Source organism: Delphinapterus leucas, chromosome 4 (assembly GCF_059928025.1).
Source record: "Delphinapterus leucas isolate spDelLeu-1000000601 "Yukka" chromosome 4, BTC_Dleu_Yukka2, whole genome shotgun sequence".
NCBI lineage: Eukaryota > Metazoa > Chordata > Mammalia > Artiodactyla > Monodontidae > Delphinapterus > Delphinapterus leucas.
This window is the reverse complement of record NC_143132.1, coordinates 91,303,860-91,330,452: the sequence shown is the minus strand read 5'-3', so window position 1 is coordinate 91,330,452 and position 26,593 is coordinate 91,303,860. Positions and strand designations below refer to the sequence as shown.

The window sequence follows — 26,593 nt, the reverse complement described above, 5'->3', positions numbered from 1 at the left end:
AAGGTCAGATATAGACTACACAACCAAATACAGATAATGTTTTTCTTTGTCTTTTCTTGCTCTCAATAATTTTAAGAATGAATATTCACTATGAGTTCTATAAGGAAAAAATATTATTATTTGTCCAAGAAGGGAGAGAAGGGGAAGCTAAAGAGAAATGCTGCTCCATGAGAGTTATTCACTGTCCATCTGATTCCTTTCACATCTGTGTCAGTCATGAAATCAGGAGTCATGAGTTTTTTGATTTGCAGAAATGAATTTGTTAGTGGGTAATCGCCTCTTCAACTGTGCAGATATGGAAGAAATTCTGGCCCTCCTTTATTTTCCAGCATCTTTTATCCAGAGAGGTTAGAAATGTATGCAAGCATGTCCGAATGATTATGACCAAAATATTCAAAAATTGCAACCCCGTGTAAATGTCTGATATGACTCTCCACTTTGCAGATATGACTTTTGTAATTGAGACAAAATGGCACATGCCTGTACTAATTTCTATATTAATTTGGCATTGTTTCTGCCCACTGTTGGCTTTATTAAAGGCCCTTCCCCTTGGCAGCCTACTCTTTAGTTTCCAAGTGAAGCTAGTGCTCATTTCTACTCACAGGGGGTGCTTGGCAGCTGCTGGACCAGATGCTCCACTGCTGGACACTTTGTCTGATTTGAGTCAAGGGACATGGTCAGGCTGTTTTCAAAATATTTAATTTAGCCAGATGCCACAGTCTTCAATGTGCTGTCAGTTGTGATGAATTTGTTCCATACTTAATATTTGCAGATATTACAATGTGCAAATCGTTCTTAAGATCCGTATATTAAAAAATAATGTGCTTTTCAATTTTTTTTTGTTTTCCGGTTCATTGTTTTCTGCTTCTATATTAAATAATTCCTCTTCCTAGTTAATTTTGTTTCTTTTTTTTTGTTTAACATCTTTATTGGAATATAATTTCTTTACAATGTTGTGTTAGTTTCTGCTTTATAACAAAGTGAATCAGCTATACGTACACATATCCCCATATACCCTCCCTCTTGCGGCTCCCTCCCACCCTCCCTATCCCACATCTCTGGGTGGTCACAAAGCACTGAGCTGATCTCCCTGTGCTATGCGGCTGCTTCCCACTAGCTATCTATTTTACACTTGGTAGTGTATATATGTCCATGCCACTCTCTCACTTCGTCCCAGCTTACCCTTCCCCCCTCCCCGTGTCCTCAAGTCCATTCTCTACACCTGTGTCTTTATTCCTGTCCTGCCCCTAGGTTCTTCATAACCTTTTTTTTCTTTATTTTTAGATTCCATATATATGTAATAGCATATGGTATTTTTTATCTCTTTCTGACTTACTTCACTCTGTATGACAGACTCTAGGTCCATCCACATCACTAAAAATAACTCAATTTCATTTCTTTTATGGCTGAGTAATATTCCGTTGTATACATGTGCCACATCTTCTTTATCCATTCATCAGTTGATGGACACTTAGGTTGCTTCCATGTCCTGGCCACTATAAATAATGTTGCAATGAACATTGTGGTACATGACTCTTTTTTTTTTAAATTTTATGTATTTATTATTTTTGGCTGTGTTGGGTCTTGGTTGCTGCACGCGGGCTTTCTCTAGTGTGGCGAGTGGGGGCTACTCTTAATTGTGGTGCACGGGCTTCTCATTGCGGTGGCTTCTCTTGCTTTGGAGCACGGGTTCTAGGCATACGGGCTTCAGTAGTTGTGGCGCATGGGCTCAGTAGTTGTGGCTCGTGGGCTCTAGAGTGCAGGCTCAGTAGTTGTGGTGCATGGGCTTAGTTGCTCCACGGCATGTGGGATCTTCCCGGACCAGGGCTCAAATCTGTGTCCCCTGCATTGGCAGGCGGATTCTTAACCACTGCACCACCAGGGAAGCCCACATGACTCTTTTTGAATTATGGTTTTCTCATGGTATTTGCCCAGTAGTGGCATTGTTGGGTCATATGGTAGTTCTATTGTTAGTTTTGTAAGGAACCTCCATACTGTTCTCCATAGTGGCTGTATGAATTTACGTTCCCACCAACAGTGCAAGAGGGTTCCCTTTTCTCCACACACTCTCCAGCATTTATTGTTTGTAGATTTTTTAATGATGGCCATTCTGACTGGTGTGACGTGATACCTCATTGTAGTTTGATTTGCAGTTCTCTAATGATTAGTGATGTTGAGCATCCTTTGATGAGTTTGTTGGCAATCTGTATATCTTCTTTGGAGAAATGTCTATTTAGGTCTACTGCCCATTTTTGGACTGGGTTGTTTGTTTTATTGATATTGAGCTGCATGAACTGCTAGCATATTTTGGAGATTAATCCTTTGTCAGTTGTTTTATTTGCAAATATTTTCTCCCGTTCTGAAGGTTGCCTTTTCGTCTCATTTATGGTTTCCTTTGCTATGCAAAAGCTTTTAAGTTCCATTAGTTCCCATTTGTTTATTTCTGTTTTTATTTCCATTTCTATATGAGGTGGGTCAAAAAGGGTCTTGCTGTGATTTATGGCAGACAGTTGTGCCTATGTTTTATTCTGAGAGTTTTAGAGTGTCTGGCCTTACATTTAGGACTTTAATCCATTTTGAGTTTATTTTTGTGTATGGTGATAGGGAGTGTTCTAATTTCATGCTTTTACATGTAGCTGTCCAGTTTTCCCAGTACCACTTATTGAAGAGGCTCTCTTTTCTGCATGATATATTCTTGCCTCCTTTGTCAAAGATAAGGTGACCATATGTGTGCGGGTTTATCTCAGGGCTTTCTATGTTGTTCCATTGATCTATATTACTGTTTTTGTGCCAGTACCATACTGTCTTGATTACCATAGCTTTGTAGTACAGTCTGAAGTCAGGGAGCCTGAGTCCTCCAGCTCCATTTTTCTTTCTCAAGATCGCTTTGGCTATTCGGGGTCTTTTGTGTTTCTATAAAAATTGTGATTTTTTTTTTCTAGTTCTGTAAAAAAATGCCATTGGTAGTTTGATAAGGATTGCATTGAATCTGTAGATTGCTTTGGTTAATATGGTCATTCTCACAATGTTGATTTTTCTAATCCAAGAACATACTATATCTCTCCATCTGTTTGTATCATCTTTAATTTCGTTCATCAGTGTCTTATAGTTTTCTGCACACAGGTCTTTTGCCTCCTTAGGTAGGTTTATTCCTAGGTATTTTATTCTTTTTGTTGCAGTGGTAAATGGGAGTGTTTCCTTAATTTCTCTTTCAGATTTTTCATCATTAGTGTGTAGGAATGCAAGAGATTTCTGTGCTTTAATTTGTATCCTGCTACTTTACAAATTCATTGGTTAGCTCTAGTATTTTTCTGGTGGCATCTTTAGGATTCTTTATGGATAGTATCAGGTCATCTGCAAAGAGTGACAGTTTTACTGCTTCTTTTCCTATTTGGATTCCTTTTATTTCTTTTTCTTCTCTGATTGTTGTGACTAAAACATCCAAAACTATTTAAAAAAAAGTGGTGTGAGTGGGCAAGCTTGTCTTGTTCCTGATCTTAGTGGAAATGGTTTCAGTTTTTCAACATTGAGAACGATGTTGGCTGTGTGTTTGTCATATGTGGTCTCTATTATGTTGAGTTAAGTTCCCTCTATGCCTACTTTCTGGAGGATTTTTATCATAAATGGGTGTTGAATTTTGTCGGAAGCTTTTTCTGCATCTATTGAGATGATCATATGGTTTTTCTCCTTCAATTTGTTAATATGTTGTATCACATTGATTGATTTGTGTATAGTGAAGAATCCTTGCATTCCTGGGAAAAATCTCACTTGATCATGGTGTATGATCCTTTTAATGTGCTGTTGGGTTCTGTTTGCTAGAATTTTCTTGAGGATTTTTGCATCTATGTTCATCAGAAATGCTGGCCTGTAGTTTTATTTTTTTGTGACATCTTTGTCTGGTTTGGTGTCAGGGTGATGGTGGCCTCATAGAATGAGTTTGGGCATGTTCCTCCCTCTGCTATATTTTGGAAGAGTTTGAGAAGGATAGTTGTTAGCTCTTCTCTAAATATTTGGTAGAAATCGCCTGTGAAGCCATCTCTTCCTGGGCTTTTGTTTGTTGGAAGATTTTTAATCACAGTTTCAATTTCATTACTTGTGATTGGTCTGTTTATATTTTCTATTTCTTCCTGGTTCAGTCTTGGAAGGTTGTGCTTTTCTAAGAATTTGTTCATTTCTTCTAGGTTGTTCATTTTATTGGCATTGAGTTGCTTGTAGTAATCACTCTTGATCCTTTGTATTTCTGCAGTGTCAGTTGTTACTTCTCCTTTTTTATTTCTAATTCTGTTGATTTGAGTTCTCCCTTTTTTTCTTGATGAGTCTGGCTAATTGTTTAGCAATTTTGTATATCTTCTCAAAAAACCAGCTTTTAGTTTTATTGATCTTTGCTATCGTTTCCTTCATTTCTTTTTCATTTTTTTCTGATCTTATCTTTATGATTTCTTTCCTTCTGTTAAGTTTGTGTTATTTTTGTTCTTCCTACTATAATTGCTTTAGGTGTAACGTTAGGTTGTTTATTTGAGATATTTCTTCAGGCAGGATTGTATTGTTATAAACTTCCCTCGTAGAGCTGCTATTCCTGTGTCACATTTGTTTTAGGTTGTCGTGTTTTAACTGTCAGTCTTTTCTATGTATTTTTTTATTTCTTCTTTGATTTCTCCAGTGATCTCTTGGTTATTTAGTAGCGTAGTGTTTCACCTCCATTTGTTTGTATTTTTTATAGTTTGTTTCCTGTAATTGATATCTAGTCCCATAGCATTGTGGTCGGAAAAGATACTTGATACAAGTTCAATTTTCTTAAATTTACCAAGGCTTGATTTGTGACCCAAGTTATGATTTATCCTGGAGAATGTTCCATGAGTACTTGAGCAGAAAGTTTATTCTCTTGTTTTTGGATGGAATGTCCTATAAATATAAATAAAGTCCATCTTTTTTAATGTGTCATTTAAAGCTTGTGTTTCCTTATTTATTTTCATTTTGAATGATCTGTCCATTGGTGAAAGTGGGGTGTTAAAGTCTGCTACTATTATTGTGTTACTGTCGATTTCCCCTTTTATGGCTGTTAACCTTTGTCTTATGTATTGAGGTGCTCCTATGGTGGGTGCAGAAATATTTTCAGTTGTTTTATCTTCTTCTTGGTTTGACCCCTTGATCATTATGTAGTGTCCTTCTTTGTCTCTTGTAATAATCTTTATTTTAAAGTCATTTTGTCTGATATGAAAATTGCTACTCCAGCTTTCTTTTGATTTCTATTTGCATGGAAAATATTTTTCCATCTCCTCTCAGTCTGTATGCGTCCCTAGGTCTGAACTGGGTTTCTTCTAGACAGTGTATATATATGGGTGTTGTTTTCATATCCATTCATTCAGTCTTTATCTTTTTTTTTGGAGCATTTAATCCATTTACATTTAAAATAATTATCGATATGTATGTTCCTATTAACATATTCTTAATTGTTTTGGGGTTGTTATTGTAGGTCTTTTCCTTCTCTTATGTTTCCTGCCTAGAGAAGTTCCTTTAGCATTTGTTGTAAAGCTGGTTTGGTCATGCTGAATTCTCTTAGCTATTGCTTGTCTGTAAAGGTTTTAATGTCTCCTTCAAATCTGAAGGAGATTCTTGTTGGGTATAGTGATCTTGGTTGTAGGTTTTTCTCCTTCATCACTTTATGTCCTGCCACTCCCTTCTTGCTTGCAGAGTTTCTGCTCAACGATCAGCTATTAACCTTATGGGGATTCCCTTGTATGTTATTTGTTGTGTTTCCTTGCTGCTTTTAATATTTTGAATTTAATTTTTGATAGTTTGATTAATATGTGTCTTGGCATGTTTCTCCCTGGATTTGTTCTGTATGGGGGCCTTTGCACTTCCTAGACTTGATTGACTATTTCCTTTCCCGTATTAGGGAGGTTTTCAACTGTAATCTCCTCAAATATTTTCTCAGTCTCTTTCTCTTCTTCTTCTGGGACCCCTATAATTTGAATGTTGGTACGTTTAATATTGTCACTGAGGTCTCTGAGACTGTCCTCAATTCTTTTCATTCTTTTCACTTTATTCTGCTGTGTGATAGTTATTTCCACTATTTTATCTTCCAGGTCACTCATCTGTTCTTCTGCCTCAGTTATTATGCTATTGATTCCTTCTAGAGAATTTTTAATTGCATTTATTGTGTTGTTCATTAATTGTTTGTTTGCTCTGTAGTTCTTCTAGGTCCTTGTTAAACGTTTCTTGTATTTTCCCTATTCTATTTCCAAGATTTTTGATCATCTTTACTATCATTACTCTGACTTCTTTTTCAGGTAGACTGCCTATTTCCTCTTCATTTGTTAAGTCAGTTGGGTTTTTACCTTGCTCCTTCATCTGCTGTGTGTCCCTCTGTCTTCTCATTTTGCTTAACTTACTGTGCTTGGAGTCTCCTTTTCACAGGCTGCAGGTTCATAGTTCCCATTGTTTTCGGTGTCTGCCCCCAGTGGGTAAGGTTGGTTCAGTGGGTTGTGTAGGCTTCCTGGTGGAGGGGACTGGTGCCCGTGTTCTGGTGGATGAGGCTGGATCTTGTCTTTCTGGTGGGCAGATCCACGTCTGGTGGTGTGTTTTTGGGTGTCTGTGGACTTATTATGATTTTAGGCAGCCTCTCTGCTAATGGGCGGGGTTGTGTTCCTTTCTTCCTAGTTGTTTAGCCTGGGGTGTCCAGCACTTGAGCTTGCTGGTTTTTGAGTGGAGCTAGGTCTTAGCAATGAGACCAGATCTCTGGAAGAGCTCTCACTGATTGATATTACGTGGGGCCAGGAGGTCTCTGGTGGTCCAGTGTCCTGAACTCGCCTCTCCCATCTCAGAGGCACAGGCCTGACTCCCAGCTGGAGTACCAAGACCCTGTCAGCCACATTACTTACATGTAAGTCACTCTCTGGCGTCTGTCCTTTGCCCAGACAGGAGGGGGTTAAAGGAGTGGCTGATTAGGGGGCTCTGGCTCACTGAGGCCAGGGGTGGGAGGGGTAAGGAATGTGGGGTGAGCCTGTGGTGGCAGAGGTTGGCGTGACGTGGCAAGAGCGTGAGGCACACCGTGTGTTCTCCTGGGAAAGTTGTCTATGGATCATGGGACCCTGGCAGTGGCGGGCTGCACAGACTCCTGGGAAGGGAGTTGTGGATAATGACCTGTGCTTTCACACAGGCTTCTTGGTGGCTGCAGCAGCAGCATTAGCATTTCATGCCCATTTCTGGTGTCTGAGCTTATAGCCGCAGCTCTCTCCCATCTCTGAAGCTCGTTTAGGCAGTGAATCTCCTTTCCTTGTGCACCCTGAAACAATGGTTTATTGAGCCTTAGACAGTTCCAGATTTCCCCCATACTCCCTCCCGGGTAGCTGTGGCACACTAGGCCCCTCAGGCTGTGTTCACACAGCCAACCCCAGTCCTCTCCCTGGGGTCTGACCTCCGAAACCCGAACCTCAGCTCCCAGCCCCCACCTGCCCTGGTGGGTGAGCAGACAAGGTCTCAGGCTGGTGACTGCTGGTCGGTACTGATCCTCTGTGTGGGAATCTCTCTGCTTTGCTGTCTGCACCCCTGTTGCTGTGCTCTCCTCCATGGTTCTGAAACTTCCCCCCCATCCACCCCCCCATCTCCACCAGTGAAGTGGCTTCATAGTGTTTGGAAACGCTTCCTCCTTCACAGCTCCTCGCAGAGGTGCAGGTCCCATCCCTATTCTTTTTTCTCTGTTTTTTCTGTTTTCTTTTGCCCTACCCAGGTACGTGGGGAATTTCTTGCCTTTGGGGGAGTCTGAGGTCTTCTGCCAGCATTCAGTAGGTGTCCTGTAGGAGTTATTGCACATGTACGTGTATTTTTGATGTATTTGTGGGGGGGAAGGTGATCTCCACGTATTACTCCTCCACCATGTTGAAGGTCCTCCCTGTGTTTTTTCTTCTAATTTATTAAGATGAGAACTAAGTTCCTAGGAAAACCATATAAACTATAAATTTTTTGCTGAATGTAATTTCCACTGTATCCCAAAAGTTTCATTATTATGTTTTCTACTTTTTATTGTGCTCCAGATGCTTTTCACTTGCTCTCTGATCCATAGTTATTTGGGAATAAATTAATTTTGTTCATGGTTTTACTATTAATTTCAAATTGATTGGAGTATGGTAAATATATGGCAAATAAAAGTCTAGCTTTTAGAATTTTTAAAAGGTTTTCTTTCTGACAAAGTTCATGTAAATGATTATTGGTGGGTAGATGTGTGCTCTGTGAGAAATGCAATTCTCTATCTCAAGTTCAGTATTAATTATTTAATTCCTGTATATTCATACATATTTGGCTTTTGGAATTTTTTCAATTCTGAAAGAGGTAGATCTCTCATATAATTCTGTTTGTAGGGTTCTATCTTGCACGTCTTATACTGTATTTTTATTTTGCCATTATGTTGTTTAGTGCATTCAAATTTATGCCATATCCTTTATCTATTTCTTTGATATTTTTATCATTCTATAGTGTATTTTTTATTCTTTAATTTACTTAATTTATTTCTGAAACAAAGTAATTAAATTTCTCATAAACAAATAAAAAAGCTTACGATGTTAAAGAAATACACATTTCCAAATCTTAATTAAAATTGCTTTTAATTTTAGATGTTTTATATGAATTTGCCTCTTCTGCCTTTTTTAGTTGGCCAGATGTCTATTTGATTATCTTCTTTTTTCCAATCTTGTCTTGTTTCAAGAAAGTTTCTTGTAAAAGAAAAAAAAAGAAAAAAGAAAAACATATTGCTAGGTTATTATTCCCTTTGATTCAATTCAAACATCTGATTTAGTGTGATAATTCATTTGTTTCCTTTCAGGGTAAAAATTTATGTTTAATTTTTTCTTCTACCTTAATGTTCATTGTTTATCTTACTTTATTTTTCTATTTTCTGATTTAATGTGTTCATCCAACTTTATTACATGAACACATTTTTTTATTCTCTTAAACATTTTTGAGATCTTCTAATAAAAATTATACTGCAGTATTAATTATGACAATGATACTATTTTGCATACACCTGTTTCAAAATATTATCATGTATTATCACATTTGTCTTACTTATTTGACTTGTACAAGGCACGTACTCTTAGAGAAATGGATTTAGATAAACTTCTGCTCAGTGCCAGTGTGACTTCTATGAATTCCTTGACAGATGGACATTTCTCCGTCATAAACTCTATCTCTTGATGAAGTCTTCATGTTTATTTCATTGCTGGGCAATTCCAATTTTTGCAACGTCTCTTCTTACATAGATGTCCAGAGCTACATAGAGTTATTGTCTAGGACTCTTCTAGAATCATTGCTCCTTAATCCAACCTCATATCCAAAGAACACTGTTTCTGAAGATAAAGCCATTTCATTTCTGGGCTTAGATATGTTGGGAACATTGTGATCTCAAACAATTGAAAACACAAAGAGAGGGGAGTAAGGAATCATTTGCTCTGCTATTGCTCACTAGTATACTTTTCATTCATGTTCAGTTTATTTTTTCAGTTTTCCTATTAGCTTAAAAACACTGTTATTATTTTCACTATTACAAGCTTCATAACCATTGGAAAAATCACAACACCTCACAGAGAAACAGTTTTCTTAAGCTGAAGAAACAAAAATCAAATACAAATAATAAAAATAATGAGAGTAATCTCAAAAGTCTCCTGTGGTGGTTGTGATAATTAAATAATATTAGTCAGGCATTTGGGAAAATCCTTTTTAAAGATACTAATCCAATTTAAGAAATGTAATGAAGAATAATAGTTTTCTTTATATCTCTTTGAAAATTAAAGAAAAAATGTTTAAGTATGTAATTTACAGTGCAGCCCTAGTAAGTATACATATAGAAGATGTGAATACTAAAGATAAAGGTAAGTGGTATATTCCTGGACCCTTAAATAGTTTGAAACATATATATGGGATATAATCAGCTGTGAACATTAGAAAATATAATAGAATTGCAAAAGATTTGGAAGCATATATTTCGCTAACAATGTAAGCATTTTTTTCTTTGTCTATGAGCAATTCAATTAAGTAAAGCTTATTGAGTCTGATCAGCCCTTGTTTTCAGGGAATTGCAGTTCAATTTCATTTTTAATTAGCATTAAACATTGTGGATTTCTTACCACTGGTAAGCAAGATCCAGCAATAAAGTATGTACTTAATTTGTAGTAAGTTTCTGAAATTTAGTGCAGAGAGTGAGCAATATGTCTGGTTAATATTTAAACATCTCACCATATTCTGTTGCAGAAGTTTCCATTTATAAAAGCTGCTTTCTATAACAAATTACATTCACTTTCAAATAAATCTGTTATCACAACATGAACAAAACTTATTCAATTAAAAGAGAAAACAAAGTAATTATTTACTCCTATTTTATGTGCACAATAGCTTGTAAAGGTTCTAGAAATGCCTAGGAAGGTAGATTTGTTGGCTTAAAAAATCACTTTTGCTTAAGTATTGCTTCAATAAAATATAGGTGTATTCATATGGGATAGATGTTTCTCTATAGGAAAACATTCACGAGAGAAGAGAGACTTAAGTTCCCTTGTGATGAACCCATGTGGAAAGAAGCAATGAACCATAAGGCCAGTGTGATAATGTTTTTTTCTCTCCCAGTTTTCCACACCTGTTTCTTTTCTGTGTCTTTTTGTTCAGTGGTATTTTAATGCTGTTCATCATGTTGGAGCTAGTTGAGAACACTGCATCCAAAGTAACTTTGTTTTTTTCCATGCACTCAGGCATTAAACTGGACATGTTCTCTGCCCATCATTTTATCTTAATGTAGTACTAAAAGAGAGAGAAAGAAGTGGGGAAGTTTGCAATAGTTAACCTCAGTCACCTGGGATACAGTCCATTGAAATAACACTTTGAACTATACTCTTAGATAAGATATCGTATATAAGATAATGAAAAATGTAACAGGTTGATTTAACAGTTATTATAGTTTTTGAAAGGTAACTCAGAGTCAGATTCACCTTTGATATCTGTTTTAAAAATATCTGAAATCTGACTGAATATATAGATAATGTTTTCTTTACCCAAAAGGGAGTAGTGATTCTCAAGAAAATCAAAAGCCTTTCCAGGGCCAAGGAAATGGAAACTCTGGCTGTGACCCCTGATGGATTTGCACTGCAAGAAGACATTGTCAATTTCTGCCAGACAGAATTGCAAAGACAGCAAATGGTGATCTATAAACTGCATGGACAAGAGATGTGCACTCTGACCCTTGTTTGACAAGTATAAATCTTTCTAATTAATGATGTTAGAAAGGGTAATATGGAAGTTATTTCTATTCTGATTAAATTATCTGCAAGATGTATGCATGAGGTTTGCTTCCTAAAAGAAGCTACAAAGAATCCATGTCCATGTATGTGTAATTCTTTACCTTGTCCTGGAGTAAGAACATCCTTCAGCTGTTCACATTTGGTTACAAATCCTATGCCTGACTAAAATCTTAGGTTTTGAATAATTAAATGAATTAATTTCAGGAGAGGTTGAGAAATTGTCTCTGTGAAGTAGACTGCCTTTTTTTTTTAATGGAGAAAAAAATAACAGGATAACAAAAATAATGTTTCCTTGATAGGTAAGGAAAATGTAATAATCATTATCCTAATTTTTAAAGATATAAGCTACTATTTTAAGTAATGGGATTATAAAAATTTTAAAAGCCTACTGCAGTTTGGAAAAAAATTATGACTTGGAGTATTTTAGGATTTTTTATTCATGGTTCCTCCAATCTAACATACAAAAAGCAGCCTGGTGATAAGTGATAGACAGTGGAGGAGTATTTTAAAGTTATATGAATATTTACTTTTGGAAATAAATTCATGAAATTTCATCATTTTAATGTCAAGAAAAAATTTTTTTTCAGATTAACTAGTTGTTTTTGTTTTTTCCCTGATACCATTCTCTAACCACAGACAATTGCAAAGAAATTGCATTCCCTCAATTATCAACCTTGTTCATTCTCTACCTTCTCTTCTTCCTTATCATTCCCTTGAAAAACAAAAGAAAATAAAAACCCTCACACATTATGTAGCATTTTACACTCTCAAAATCCTTCAGACATATTACCTCCTTTGAATCTACCAGTCATTTTGTGTGATTGGCGGGGCAAATGTCATCTCTTTTTACAGATGAGAAAATTGAACTTTGTGACTTTTCAGTGGCATGCCGAGCATCTGTCACCTAATGGCTGGTCCACTTCAAGACTTGCTATTCTTTTCATCCACCATGTTGCTTACAAACCAAGCTACAGAACAATAATTCGATAAATTCAGATGTATTCCTAACAGCTTCAGATATCATGTAACACTTGCAGGTAGTGCAAGATTAGAAGTTTTACCATGGTAAATTTTTAAAAGTAATTTGACATAGTCTTTTTTATGTTAATATTCATTTAATTTTCTCTTGTGTGTCTCTTCCACATCCACCCACCTTGGAGAAGATACATATAAAATTTTTAGCTAAAGAATGACACTCCTAGAACTTGACTTGTTTTTAAAAATTTTATATGATGAGTCATAATGCTGTAAATTTAGGAAAGATTGAATGTCATATATACATCTAGTCACCAATGTTTTTTTTTCTTTTTATGTGTAAGAAAATTGGGAGGTCTGTTTAATATTTCTGTTAAAGAAGCAATTTTGTAGGCAGTAGAAATAAGAATATTAAAGTGATTAATATCAGCACATTGAAACATCAGAAGATTGTCAGTAAACATAATAATTTCTGAGATACCTTTAGAAATATTTTATTTTTTATTGAAGTATAGTTGATTTACAGTATTGTGTTAGTTCCAGGCATACAACATAATGATTAAGTTTTTTTTATTACCTTCCATTATAGGTTATTACAAGATGTTGAATATAATTCCCTGTGCTATGCAGTAAATCCTTCTTGCTTATCTATTTTATGTATAGTTCATATCTGTCAATCACATACTCCTAATTTGTCCCTTCCCCCCCACACACACTCCCCTTTGGTAACCATAAGTTTGTTTTTTATGTCTGAGTCTGTTTCTGTTTTGTATATAGATTCACTTGTAGAAATATTTTATCTTTATTATGTATTATACATGGGTTTATCTCTATTCATTATGGCTTTAGTTAAATATGCTCTTAGTTAAGAGCATTTGTAGCATATATTAAATTTTTTTAAAAATAGTGTATTTTCAAAGACTAAATGATGTGAAGTGCTCTTTTTTCTTGATCTTGTTATTCAACTAGAAAATTGCATAATCTCAGAGATTCATGCATGTGGTTATGTGAGACTATGCTCTCTTTCTCCACTGCCTGTCTCTTCCTCTCTCATATATTTACATATATAAGCACAAAAAATATTAAGTTTGTAAGTCAGAAGCTTATGTCTTTATGACTTCATTTCTAAATATATATAGTGTTAGTATTCTTTTCCATTCCTTTTGAACATGAAAAGCAACAGCACGTCTACAAAGGGAAAGAGGTGTACACGCAGTTGGTAATATCAGCAACATATTTACTAGTAACAATTGTATATTTTTTTCTTAATATTCGCTATCAGTAATGAAATCACGTTAGAGAAATTGATAAGGACAAATACCCTTTAGTGTTTTCAGTTCATGAACCACCTATGCAGAGGAAAATACCCCAGGCCACTGTGTTGCCTCTCACTAAAAATAAAACGATTTAGGTTAATGCTTGCTGGTCCCCACTCTGTCATTGTATTCTCAACCTAGAACCTGGAGCAATGGATCTATACTGCATAGGTGGATCCACAATGGATAGGAAAAATGAGGAATGGGAAAATAAATTATATCATTCTCCTCAATATTTTGAAGCTATAGTTGGAAAAATAACATCATATTTGAAAAGATGTTTTTTTTAATATTTAGACTTCTTCCATGCAGCAGACATTGCAAAGGCTGTCAAATATGTAATATGAACTTTAAAAAACAAAAAAATGCAGAGTCACAATTTTTTTCATTATTTGAAAGCAATATAGTTTAATGGGAGAAGCACAGGAAAATAAACTATGAGGACACATTCGTTTAGTCTGAAATCTGTGATTAACTATGTGATCTTGATAAAATCATCTTTATCCCATGATTACTTCATTTGTGAAATAAGAATAATCCCATAGGCCACAATGAGATATTAGTTTAAAGCACAAACATATATGCATGAGAATACCTTATAAAATATGACACCTTCCCTCCCTCCCTCCCTCCCTCCCTCCCTTCCTTCCTCCCTTCCTTCTTTCCTTCCCTCCCTTCTTCCCTCCTTCTTTCCCTCCCCTGTAATCTAGTGATAAAAGTTGAGGACTCTTTTTAGAACCCTGACAACAGGCTTAACTTTCTGAATAACTTCAGGTTTTTTCTTTACAAAAGCAGAGGGTCATTGCTTCTTATTAATCTCACTATAATTATTTAAATAACTTTGGATACATCAAGTAAAGCAATTTAAAATCCAAGTAAAGGTGTTCAGTGAAATAAAAAAAGAATGCTGTGATTATGCCTCAGATATACTCAGTCTGATTACAGGGAATATTCCTCACCATAATAGTCTTTTTTTTTTTTTTTTGACAAAGAAAGATGAGTTTAGTTCCAAAATATAACAAAATATAACAAAGCAAACAGGAATCTTACAAATCTCTTTAATGGCATCCTAATGATACAATACATAATTAAAGGACCAAACAACAAATCTATTAATAAGGAAAACAATTTCAAGAAGAAAGAACAACATAAAATTTAAGCCCTGAAGTCAAAATATCTGCTTAAGAAATGATCACAGATTATGTGTTCAATGTTTTTATTTTTCACATGTTCCAGAACTATTTAATTTAAGTGAGTAAGAATGTACTATGAAATGTTAGTTCATGGTTTTTAAAAGTGTTTTTTTATTTTTCTGTTATTTTTCTGTTATTATAGCCACGAATCTTCAATCTAAAATGTCCACATTCTGTTGTTTTAATACATATTAATTCCCATTATGGCACTTTGTAAAAATCCAGGTCTTCTTAGCATTCTAAATAAACAGTCATACAATTCACACAGTATTGATTTTAGTATCTTCTCAGAAAGCAGATCACAGCAAGAAGCATCTGATGTGTTTTATAAATTCACCCTTTGGCTAGTCTATTTTTCTTTGTAAAGGATGGATGTATAATTTAAAGAAAAGGTGTGCTTTAGTGGAAAGATCACTAGGCTTGAATTCAGAAAACTCTTGTTTGATCCCTGGCATTACCACTTATTAGCTCTGACCTCAGGTCAAGCTCTTCACCTTCCTGAATCACAATTTCAGCAACTATATAGTGGGAATTGAAATGACTTATATCAAATGCTTTGAATAAAAATCAGCAAATAACTTGTGAGACAGTATCTGGTTTATAGTAGATGTACAATTAATACTTGATGATTTGGCCTGAAGATGACTCAGAAGACCTAGATTCTAATCACATGATTTTCCTGAATCTTTATATAAAGTTTGACAGATATTTATCATATATGAATGTATTAATTTGTTAGGGCTTCTATAACAAAATACTTCAGGCTGGGTGGCTTAAACACAGATTTATTTTGTCATAGTTCTGGAAGCTGAAAATTTAAGATGAAGGTGTTGACAGGTTCAGTTTCTCCTGAGGCCTCTCTTCTTGGCTTGCTGATCGCCACCTTCTTGCCGTGTTCTCATGTGCTTTTTCTGTATGTACACAGACCTCTGATGTCTTTCCCTCTTCTTATAAGGAAACTAGTTGCATTGGATTAGAGCCTACCCATATGACCTCATTTAACCTTAGTTACCTCTTTAAAGGCCCTATTTTCAAATGTAGTCACATTCTGAGGTGTGCTGGGTGTTAGGACTTAAACTTATGAATCTTAGGGAGACACACCTCAGCCCATAACAATAGGCCTTAATTTTATCTGTAAAATCAAGTTTGTCTCGTTACGTTATATTTGTTCTCATTTTCCACATGAAGGCTCAGGAAACTTTTCTAGGCTATGGAGGCCAGAGGAATGGTTCTAATACTGAGCCAATGTTTTGATGAGACTAAATTACAGAGAAAACCACACGTTTTCTCCTTTGGTTTTTGATATCAGGTGGTAGTTCAGGGATCTCCTGCATTGTGACCAGTGAAAATAAAGAGCAAGGCTCACATTCAGTGGGTTCAAAAGGGTGAGTCAACAACTTGGGAGCATCTGTAAATGGATTAGAGCCTAACTGTGGAATTCAGCCAGTATTCCCTTGTTGGACACTGAAGGAGTGGATTGTCTAAATGACAATAGCAACAGCATCCTCCTGGAATAGGAAAGGCATTTGGGTTGATAGTAAGAGTAGATGCCAGTTAAGTACAGAAGTTAAGTGGTAGGAATCAGAGAAGGGTCCTTTCTCTTTTACTGTCCCTGGCTTTGATTTTTCTTTAAATGATTGTTTCCTGAATATCTGAATACCATGCAGCCACCCAGTTCGCATATGCTGTCTGTCCAAGGCAATGGCAATATAAACCTATGTTGGACCATTTTCAGGTGCCAGACTGCTACCCCTGAATGAGTAATTCCCAAGGAGCTTTTCATTTTGTAAGGTTTGTTCAGTAAGATTGTTGTGTCCTGCCCACGGATTTGTAGTACCATTTATTTCAGAGGTGGTTATTTGTCAACAGATAGCTTTATATACTATACACAAGGAAAAATATATTAATATGGTTCACAGCAAGAAATATGAGATCATATTTCTTGGTCAAAGACATTTTATCTCCAAGACCCTGTCAATAAGACAAATCCACATGTTCAAATCCCTGGGGGCTAGTTTCTGCTTTTTATCGCTATCCTTAGATAACAAAACATCATACAAAACAAAATAAAACAAAAATCAAAACAAAATAGACCTATTTTATTATGTATTTTTACAGAAGTATAAAAAGACAACACACTTAGTTGAACATGTTTATTTTTATTTCAGAAACAAGCTGGCTTAATACTTATCTCATGTTCTAATGAACACATGTAAGATGTCACAAAAGAATTTATTGAATAAGTTTTCCAGCCAGTGGAGATGAACAGTAGAGCAAAATAACATTCATGTAATACACTTGTACCTGTATACACTAAGTTTTTCATTCATTCATTCATTCATTCATTCATTCATTGGTACATACACTAGTTTATTCATTAACCCAACATTAGAAAAATCATTTGTTGCCAGACACTATACTAGGCACTAGGGATATAAAATGAAGGTATAAGGTTACTGTCTTCAAGCAGGTCATAATCGAGTGCTATTAAAGTTATCCATCAAATCCTTTTTAATTACTGAGGATAAAAAATAATACTAATAAAATTTCACTTTGGAGACTGGGGGCATTAGAAGTGTTTCAGGTGATGTGAAGCCATGACATAGCTTGAAGGGAGTTGACTGACTCTGTATAGAAACAGAAAAGTGTGTCGGGGTTACTAAGGACCATTTCTTGGTTACTAGTCTAGCATCTATCTCAGATACCTCATGCCTATTGAGATTTTAGCACCCATAAAAACTTAAGAATCATGTTGGCTCAGCACTTAGTGGTTCTTTGAGTTAAACAAAAGAGGGTGGGAGGCATGTGAGTAGGATGTTGGTTTAATGGTTCCTATGTTCATGAAAACATAATATGATTTTTTTTGAAGAGGAGGAGCAATCCTTAGATATGTGGAGACTAGTAATTATCACTGGTGGACATTTTGAATAAACATAGTCAGTAAATTTATGCAATATTTAACTTCTCTCCTAGAAATAAAATATTAGTTGAAGTACTTATTAGAGTAGAGTAGAAATATTTCCAATTTAGACAGAAGGTTGATAGCTGCATTGAAATATTCATTTAACTGCGTGATTTATTACAATTGTCATATATGTTTTGGGGTATAAACACTGTAAAATAGTTTTGAAAGATGAAATTAACACTTCACAGTGTACTATATTTAAATTAGTACTGAATTTATACTGAAAAGGAAGAATCAATTCAGTAACTCAGAATAGTTTCAATGTACAGATTCTAAGTGTTTTTGTTTCCCCTATATTCTGTCCCTAACAGAAGTTTAATGCAAAATTAAAATATTCATACTATATATTATATGAAATCATAAAAACTACCTGAAAAATCTTTATTAATCATAGAAAGTGTGTTATTTTTCGGGAGGGTATCCCTGCCAATAGTTTAAAAACAAATTTCATGTGTGACAATATATTTAAAAGTACAATAAATGTCTCCTTAAACAATTTTAAAATCATAGAATTAGACTACATGTGTCTTTAATTGAGAACAGAATGGGTCTTTGAGGCTAATGTTGTTCAATCCTTGCATTTTATGGATGGTGAAACAAAGACCTGGAAAAACTATATGAGTTGTCACATAGCTATTTAGTGTCAGGGTTGGTACCAAAATCCAGTACCATCAAATGAAAAGTCTCATGCTTTTTCATTTGTCTTGGTTATGGATTGATTTATTTGCAAATAACCGAAGCACCCTCAGAGAAAGGGAGAAGAATCTCACCCAATACAAGTGAAAGGCACACAGCTGGACTTGAGGTCTGTATGTGCCATTCCCTCTCTTGCCCATTCTCATCTTTGTTTCCTCTGAATTCCCACTCCTTTTTAGTTGCCACTTTCCTTGGCAAGGCTCATGGTTTCTACATTCTGAAAAGACTAGTTTGCACATGTCAGAAAATTGATTCTGAACAGAGAAGCCAGTTGCTCATATGGTGCTTTGTGTGAATTAGGAAATGGTGCCCCTCCAGGGCATTACAGCCTTGTGGGTCAGTGCACCACACTAGCCAGTGGCTGTGGCCTGCTTCTCCGTGAGCACACAACACTCAGGCCCAACATCATCTGCCTGATTCATTTTTAGTGTCTCCATTCCAAGTCCTGATTGGTCCTACTTGTATCAAATGTTGTTTTAGTTTACAAGGTGGTAAGTATGACAAAGAACCCCAAACTTATCAGATATATACTTGAGAAAGAGAAGCAAAGGACAGTTGAAGTTTAATATAGGGAATCTGGCCTTACACTTGCCATCTCTTTTCATGTATTAGACCCCTAGTATAATCGTCAGTCTAGGTCTCAAGCTGTAAGAGGTCCTAGGCAGAGCTAATAACTTTCACCTGTGTACCCAGGGACAGTCTGCAATCAGACATCCCAATGACAGCTGGTTTCATCCTTTTGGCCTTGGCTTGCCTTTGGAAGTATTTTAAAAAATGTAATCTCACCAGAATACAAGGTCTTTTGAGCATTTTAGGCAACCTCCACCTCATCAAGTTCAAAATGCAATGTTAACAATGCAAAGGAACATTTTTAAAATTTGATGTCATGTAAGCAATTTCTTCTGTTGCCAGTGTCATTGGCAATAGACAATTCCTGAAATTGAGTCACTGAATTAAACTACTTATTTAAGAGCTCTATGATGGTCAGTGTGGGGTGGCATCAGGAACCAGATTTGACAATGTTGAAGAGGTGTCCACCTCAGGTCCAACTGTTATAGGCAGAGGACGGGAAGAGGGGGTCAGCTTGCATATAAAGCTGTCTCTTATGAGGTGTAGGGAGGTAATCAAGTCTGGCCAAAGATAGTATTCTATTAAACCACATTGCTTCATTATAGCCGTTAGGTATAGAAACATATGGTACATATTCCTTATAAAAGGGATCTCAACATATTACCAAATATAATCAGAAGAGACAAGTTAGGTATAGAAACATATCTTGGTACATATTCCTTATAAAAGGGATCTCAACATATTTCCAAATATAATCAGAAGAGACAAAATATGCAACTTTAGCATTTTATTTTTGACTAAGATAAATTTAACCACTAGGTTTCATAAACATTAAATAATCATATTTACCTTTTTAGAAGATACTTTTGAAGCTATTTTGACTTCCACTAAAGCAGTATCAGCACATTAAAAAAAAAAAAATTTGTTGGTTATCACTTCCCTTTCTTTGTCCAAAGCAGTGATCTCTCATAGATTCACTTTCCACTGACCCTGAATCTAGCCTCACAATCCTTCTCCCGGCGTCCATTCATTGTCAGTTAATTGGAGTTAGTACTCAAGTTGAAAACTGTTCGTCATTCCACTGGTAAACTCAACTTCCTAAGAGCAAAGACCTTGTCCTACTTACCTTCATATCCCAATGCCAGCATATTACCTGCATAACAGCAACACTCATTATATAGTTACAAATGGATACATGGCCCAGGAATTGTAAAAATAGTTTTTCACAAGCAGGTAATTCTCAGAAGAAAATATGCAGTTGCCAAAATCACAAGCAAAAATAAATTTAACTTCATTAATAATTAAAGATCTTTGGAGAAATAAATTTTGGCCAGATTGACAAATATCTTTTGAAAAGTAATAATATTCAATGTTGGTGATAATGAGGGGAAACAAATACATATACTACAGGTAAGAATATAACTTTTTATAGCTTTTCTAAATGGAAATTAGTTTACAAAAAGAAAATCATAAGAACAGGAATACTTTGACTTAGAAATTCGACCTGTGAAACTACACTTGATTAAAATAGATATTTGTGCAATGATTTAGATATAAGGAATTTTGTTCCAATGTAATATAAAAAATTTTTGAATAATTTGATTAACAGTCAGGGGTTGGTTACATAACATTTGATGGCCTTTTTATATAATATTATTTATATCACTCATACACAGTATACAGCTATTAAAATGATACAAAAGTATACTTATTAACATGGACAAATCTTTAGTATATACTGTTAAGTGAAAAATAAAGATTGCAAAATAGTATTTATCATAGATTTATTTGTAAATATATGTGTGAATGTGCATAAGCCCCAGTAAAAGGATCTAGAAACACCAACATGTTAACATTTGCAACCTCTTGACAGTAATGGGATTGCCTTTAACTTTTTTGTTTTGCTTTGTTTTGTTGACATGTATAGCTTTCTCGCTAATGATCATAAATTGCTTTAGTAATAAAGAAATTTTTAATATTTAAAAAATTGCTTTCTAGAGAAGTTCATTTTTTGTTCTTGATATATTCTCCTATAGTAAGCAGAACATTGAAAATCATTCCATTGATCATTCTTTTTGAGAATAGGAATTTCAGCATCCAAACATTAGAAATCCTCCCTAAGGACTTCAGTCCTGCATTTGGAGCATCAGTCTTAAATCTCGCCCTTTATTCACATATTATTTTCTCTCTTTTTCTGTCTCTCATTCCTCCTCTCTCCCTGAATTTTTTCCCTATCTTCATTAAGACATTGATGGGGGAAAAAAAGAAGTCTGATCAGAGTGGTTTCTTATAGAAGGTATACATGTGAGTCCATTATACTTAACTTAGGTTCTCAGTGTTGGGTTTTTTTTTCTTATTATAAAAATCCATACTTGTTCATTACTTGTTTAAAAATGGAAAAGTACAGAACAGTTTTAAAGGAGTTGAAAAGATGCAATTAACATAGCATACTTATATCAAGATTGTGACTTATATCAATCATGTAAGTCACACTAAGATGAATAAGATCTTTACCCACCAAAATTAATAAGTTAAAACAAAGAGAACCTGGGATGTCAAGTTCATCTGCCCCATCATACTTCTCTATTGTGTACTTAAGAACAGAGCGGAACCTTTGCATTAAGTATGTTCATAGAGGTAATTGGAATATTTTCAAAGTATTTAATGACAGAGACAAAGCAGGAACTGACCATTTAGAAGGAGGCCCACTACTTTGTTGTGTATATACCCATTAGTTGCTCTATCTTAGAGGTCTGACTGGGACATCCAGGGCAGAGACCAGAAGGACTAGTGGGGGCCCTCAGGAGCTTCAGGACAGTGGCTGTTTGCTAAACCATGTGAAAGATTTCAACATTTTAACAACTGGTGTGGCAGTCTCAGCCTTGGAGAAAATAAATCAAAATGCTGTTGGATGTCTTCTGCTCTAGGGAAGAATATAATAATGGTCAGAACAGCTCTCCTTTTACAATGGAACTTTGTCTGTGGTAGATTTTTTGTTAATCTCATGAAAGTGAAAACTTCCAAATCTACTTGGACAATTAAAAAATGAAGAAATTCCAAATGCAGACAACTGAAATCAAATATAAACATTATAAGAATGCAGCTTAAATATTGTTGAACAGAGGAAAAAGGAAGAGGCCAGTAGGATAACTCTCTGTCTGGGCTTTGATAATGAGAAAATCGGAAGTTTCTACTTATTTTAAAAGAAAACAATAACAGAAAAAGGAGTCATCTAATTGTACTCACATTTATGAAGTGTCCATATATGAACTAAAAATGTATATGAGGACATTTTTAATAATTTGTTCTCCTCTTTTAGCTTTCCTTATTGGAAAAGGCTGGATTTGGAGGTGTTCTTCTGTATATTGATCCTTGTGATTTACCAAAGACTGCAACTCTTAGCTATGATACCTTTATGGTGTCACTGAATCCAGGAGGAGACCCTTCTACACCTGGTTATCCAAGTATTGGTAAGTTCATTATTAATCTTTTATTATTCTTGTAAACACTACAAGGTTGTAATTTATAAGTACACTCTACCTAAAGTAATCAAAGGATAGTAAATTTGAAGAATTCTTAGCACTCCGTATTTTTAAAAGTGAATGTTTTATCTTCCCAAAATTGTAGACTACCCATTTGTTGGAATAAAATTTGCTAAAAAGCCTGCAATACATTTTTGTCTCAATAACAAGAGAAAACATTTTATGTGTTATTATTGATTGACTGATAAGATAAATTAACACCATGTGGGACGAGTACTCTATGTAGGTGGAAAGTACGTGCACATACCTAGAAGTATGAAATGTCTGCTGCTTTGGAGTTGTTACAACTTTAAGTCCAGAGTCGAGGGGTACACATGCTCAAGTCAGGTGACTAAAACATTGGGAAATGATGCTGGAAAGGAATGGAGTTGACACAATCAAATTGTCTGGCTCCCTAAAAGAAGGGATCTCATTGGTTTTTCTAGCCACTGGCAGCATAGACATGGTCATTTTGCATCAAACATCCTTTTCTTTCCCAGCAAGCTGTGTTCATTATAGTGGGAATCATGTGGCAAAGATAAAAACAACTGTGATTTTGGCAGGTGCTCACTGTACCATTGATTCTCTGTCTAATGTGTCATTGACAGATATTCTTTTTAAACAGACTTGGCAGAGGCAAAGCTCTTTGGACCTCCTTCCATTGTGATACTAACCCATTAACCATGATACTTCAGTCAGGAATTAAGCTAACAAAAAGTTCATGTAATTATCCATGTGTTCCATCAATATTTTTCCTTGTTTTCAACAAGATATTACAAAAGACTAATAATATCTTACTTAAGTCTAACTGTCCTTTATATATATTAACATTACCAATCAATTAATAACTTTTTCCAAGAAGGAAGTAAACTCAGTCAAATATGACTATAATTTATGAATTTTGTTGGTCTACTGAGTACTGCTTTGTCTTTTAAAGTACCCCTTTAATAATCCATGTAAGAATCTGTACTTTTTACAGTCCGCTCTCTCTTAATTACAATTTTGAAATTAAAATTAGTAGGTATCCATCTACAATTCTCAGGCATCACCAAAAATATCAGTTGAGCTCTCTCATTTGCAAATGCTCTAATTGCCTTGGGTTGTAATGCCTCAGCATCAGAAGGTTGCACATGGCAGCTAACTCTGTATGGTAAATCAATGGTCTGCAATGCTACTGAAAAGCAGATACTTTATGAATACTCTGCTTAAGTGGTAAGTTGCCCCATTGGCAACAGTTACTCTTTATATATTTTTGGCTCAGGTCATTTAATAAAAGTAGAATTCAGTCATATCTAGCAAAGTGCTGGCCAGTGTCTTGAGAATCTCAGAATGTTTTTTTTTTTAATTAATTTAATTTTTTATTTTGAAACAATTTCAACTCACAAATATGTTGCAAATATAGTATGTATAGAATCCTTATATCTTTATCCCAGCATCCTCTAATATTATGTACGTCTTCTTTGGAAAAATGTCTATTCAGACTCTCTGCCCATTTTTTGAATTGGTTTGTTTAGTTTTTTATTGTTGTGTTGTATGGGTCCTTTATATATTTTGGATATTAACCCCTTGTCAGATATATGGCAGATATATATGGCAAAAATCTTCTCTCATTCAGTAGGTTGCCTTTTCATTTTGATGATGGTTTCCTTCACATGTAGTATCTTTTTAGTTTAACATTGTCCCATTTGTTTATTTTTGCTTTTGTTTCCTTTGCTTTTAGAGTCAGATCCACAAAAAAATATTTGTTAAGACTTATGTCAATGAGATTACCACCAACATTTTCTCTAAGGAATTGTATGGTTTCAGGTCTTACATTCAAATCCTTAATGCATTTTGAGTTAATTTTTGTGTATGGTGTAAGAAGTGGTCTAGTTTCATTCTTCTGCATGTGGGTGTTCAGTTTTCCCAGCACCATTTATGAAAGAGACTATCCTTTCCCCATTGTGTGTTCTTTGCTCCTTTGTTGTAACTTAATTGTCCATATATGTATGGGTTTATTTCTAGGTTCTCAGTTTTGTTCCATTGATGTCTGTGTATGTTTTTGTGCCAGTACCGTACTATTTTGACTGCCATAGCTTGGTAGTATAGTTCGAAATCAGGACGCATGATACCTCCAGTTTTGTCCTTCTTTCTCAAGTTTGTTTTGGCTATTCAGGGTTTTTTGTGTTTCATGGAAATTTTAAAATTATTTGTTCTATTTCTGTGAAATAAGTCATTGGAATTTTGATAGAAATTGCATTGAAGCTGTAGATTGCTTTATGTAATATGGACGTCTTAACAATATTAATTATTCCAATCCATGAGCACAGAATATTTTTTCATTTATATGTCTTTTTGTTTCATCAGTGTCTTACAGTTTTCAGTGTGCAAATACTTCACCTACTTGGTTAAATTTATTCCTAGTTATTTTATTCTTTTGATGTAATTGTAAATGGGATTGTTAACTTCTCTTTCTGATAGTTTGTTATTAGTGTATAGAAATGCCACAGATTTCTGTATATTGATTTTGTATCCTGTAGCTTTACTGAATTTATTTATTAGTTCTCACATCTTTTTGGTGGGGTATTCAGGGTTTTCTATATATAATATAATGTCATCTGCAAATAGTGACAGTTTTATTTCTGTGTCCAGATTTGAGTGTCTTTTATTTCTTTTCTTGCCTAATTGCTGTGGCTAGGAGTTTCAATACTATGTTGAATAAAAGTGGCAAGAGTGGACATCCTTGTCTTATTCCTGATTTTAGAGGAAAAGCTGTCAGTTTTTCATCATTGAGTATGTTATTATCTGTGAAATTGTCATATATGGACTTTACTATGTTGAGGTATATTCCCTCTATACCCACTTTATTGACAGTTAAATGAGGGTTGTATTTTGTCAAATGCTTTTTCTGCATCTGTTGAGATGATCATATGATTTTGATCCTTCATTTTGTTAATGGGATGTATCACATGGATTGTTTTATAGATGTTGAATCATCCTTACTTCCCTGGAATAAATCACACTTGATCATGATGTACAATTTTTAATGTATTGTTGGATTTTATTTGCTAATAGTTCATTGAGGTTTGTATCTGTGGTTATTAGTGATAGTGGCATGCAAATTTCTTTTTTTGTGGTGTCCTTGTCTGGTTTTAATATCAGGGTAATGCTGGCTTTGTAAAGTGCTTTGGAAGGTTTCCCTAGTCCTCAATTTTTTTGGAAGAAAAGTATTAAGTCATCTGTGAACATTTTGTGTTAACTTTGAGAGAAGAATAGGTATTAAATCTTCTTTGGGTGTTTTGTAGAGTTTGCCAGTGAAGCCATCTGGTCCTCGGCTTTTGTTTGTTGTGAGATTTTTGATTCCTGTTTCAATCTCCTTACTAGTAATTGCTCTGTTCAGATTTTCTATTTCTTCATGATTCAGTCTTGGAAGATTTTATGTTTCTAGGAATTTATCCATTTCTTTTAGGTTGTCACACTGTTGGCATATAATTATTTGTAGTAGTCTCATTTGACCCTTCATATTTATGTGGTTACATTTGTAACTTCTCTTTCATGTATGATTTTATTTATTTGAGTCCTCTCTTTTTCTCTTGGTTAGTCTAGCTAAAGTTTTGTTGAATTTATCATTTCAAATTACCAGCTCTTAGTTTCATTTATCTTTCCTATTTTTTTTTAGTCTCGCTTTCATTTATTTCCATCTGATCTTTATTATTCCCTTCCTTCTGCTAATTGTGGTCTTCACTCATTCTTCTTTTTCTGGATCCTTTAGGTGTAAAGTTAGATTGTTTATTTGGGATTTTTTTGTTGTTGTTTCATTATTATGAACTTCCCTCTTAGAACAATTTTTGCTGCATCCCATAGATTTGGTTATGTCATATTTCTGTTTTCATTTGTCTGTAGGTATTTTTTTGATTTCTCCAAAGACCCCTTGGTTGTTCAGTAACATATTTTTAATCTCCACATTTTCGTGGTTTTTTCCTTTTTTTTTTTTTTCTCATGATAGATTTCTAGTTTCATACCATTATGGTTGGAGAAGATTTTTCTTGAATTTATTGAGACTCATTTTGCGACCTAACATGTGATCTATCCAGGAAAA

General features: G+C 34.9%; 1 protein-coding gene across 1 annotated transcript in view; it reads left to right on the top strand.

The window, feature by feature from the left end:
• NAALADL2 (N-acetylated alpha-linked acidic dipeptidase like 2) overlaps positions 1-26,593 on the top strand; it is a 1,488,397-nt gene that overhangs the window by 914,388 nt on the left and 547,416 nt on the right. Inside the window, exon 8 of the mRNA XM_022571899.2 lies at positions 22,314-22,464. Within this exon, the coding sequence (XP_022427607.2) occupies positions 22,314-22,464 (151 nt within the window). The remainder of the gene's footprint in view (positions 1-22,313; positions 22,465-26,593) is intronic.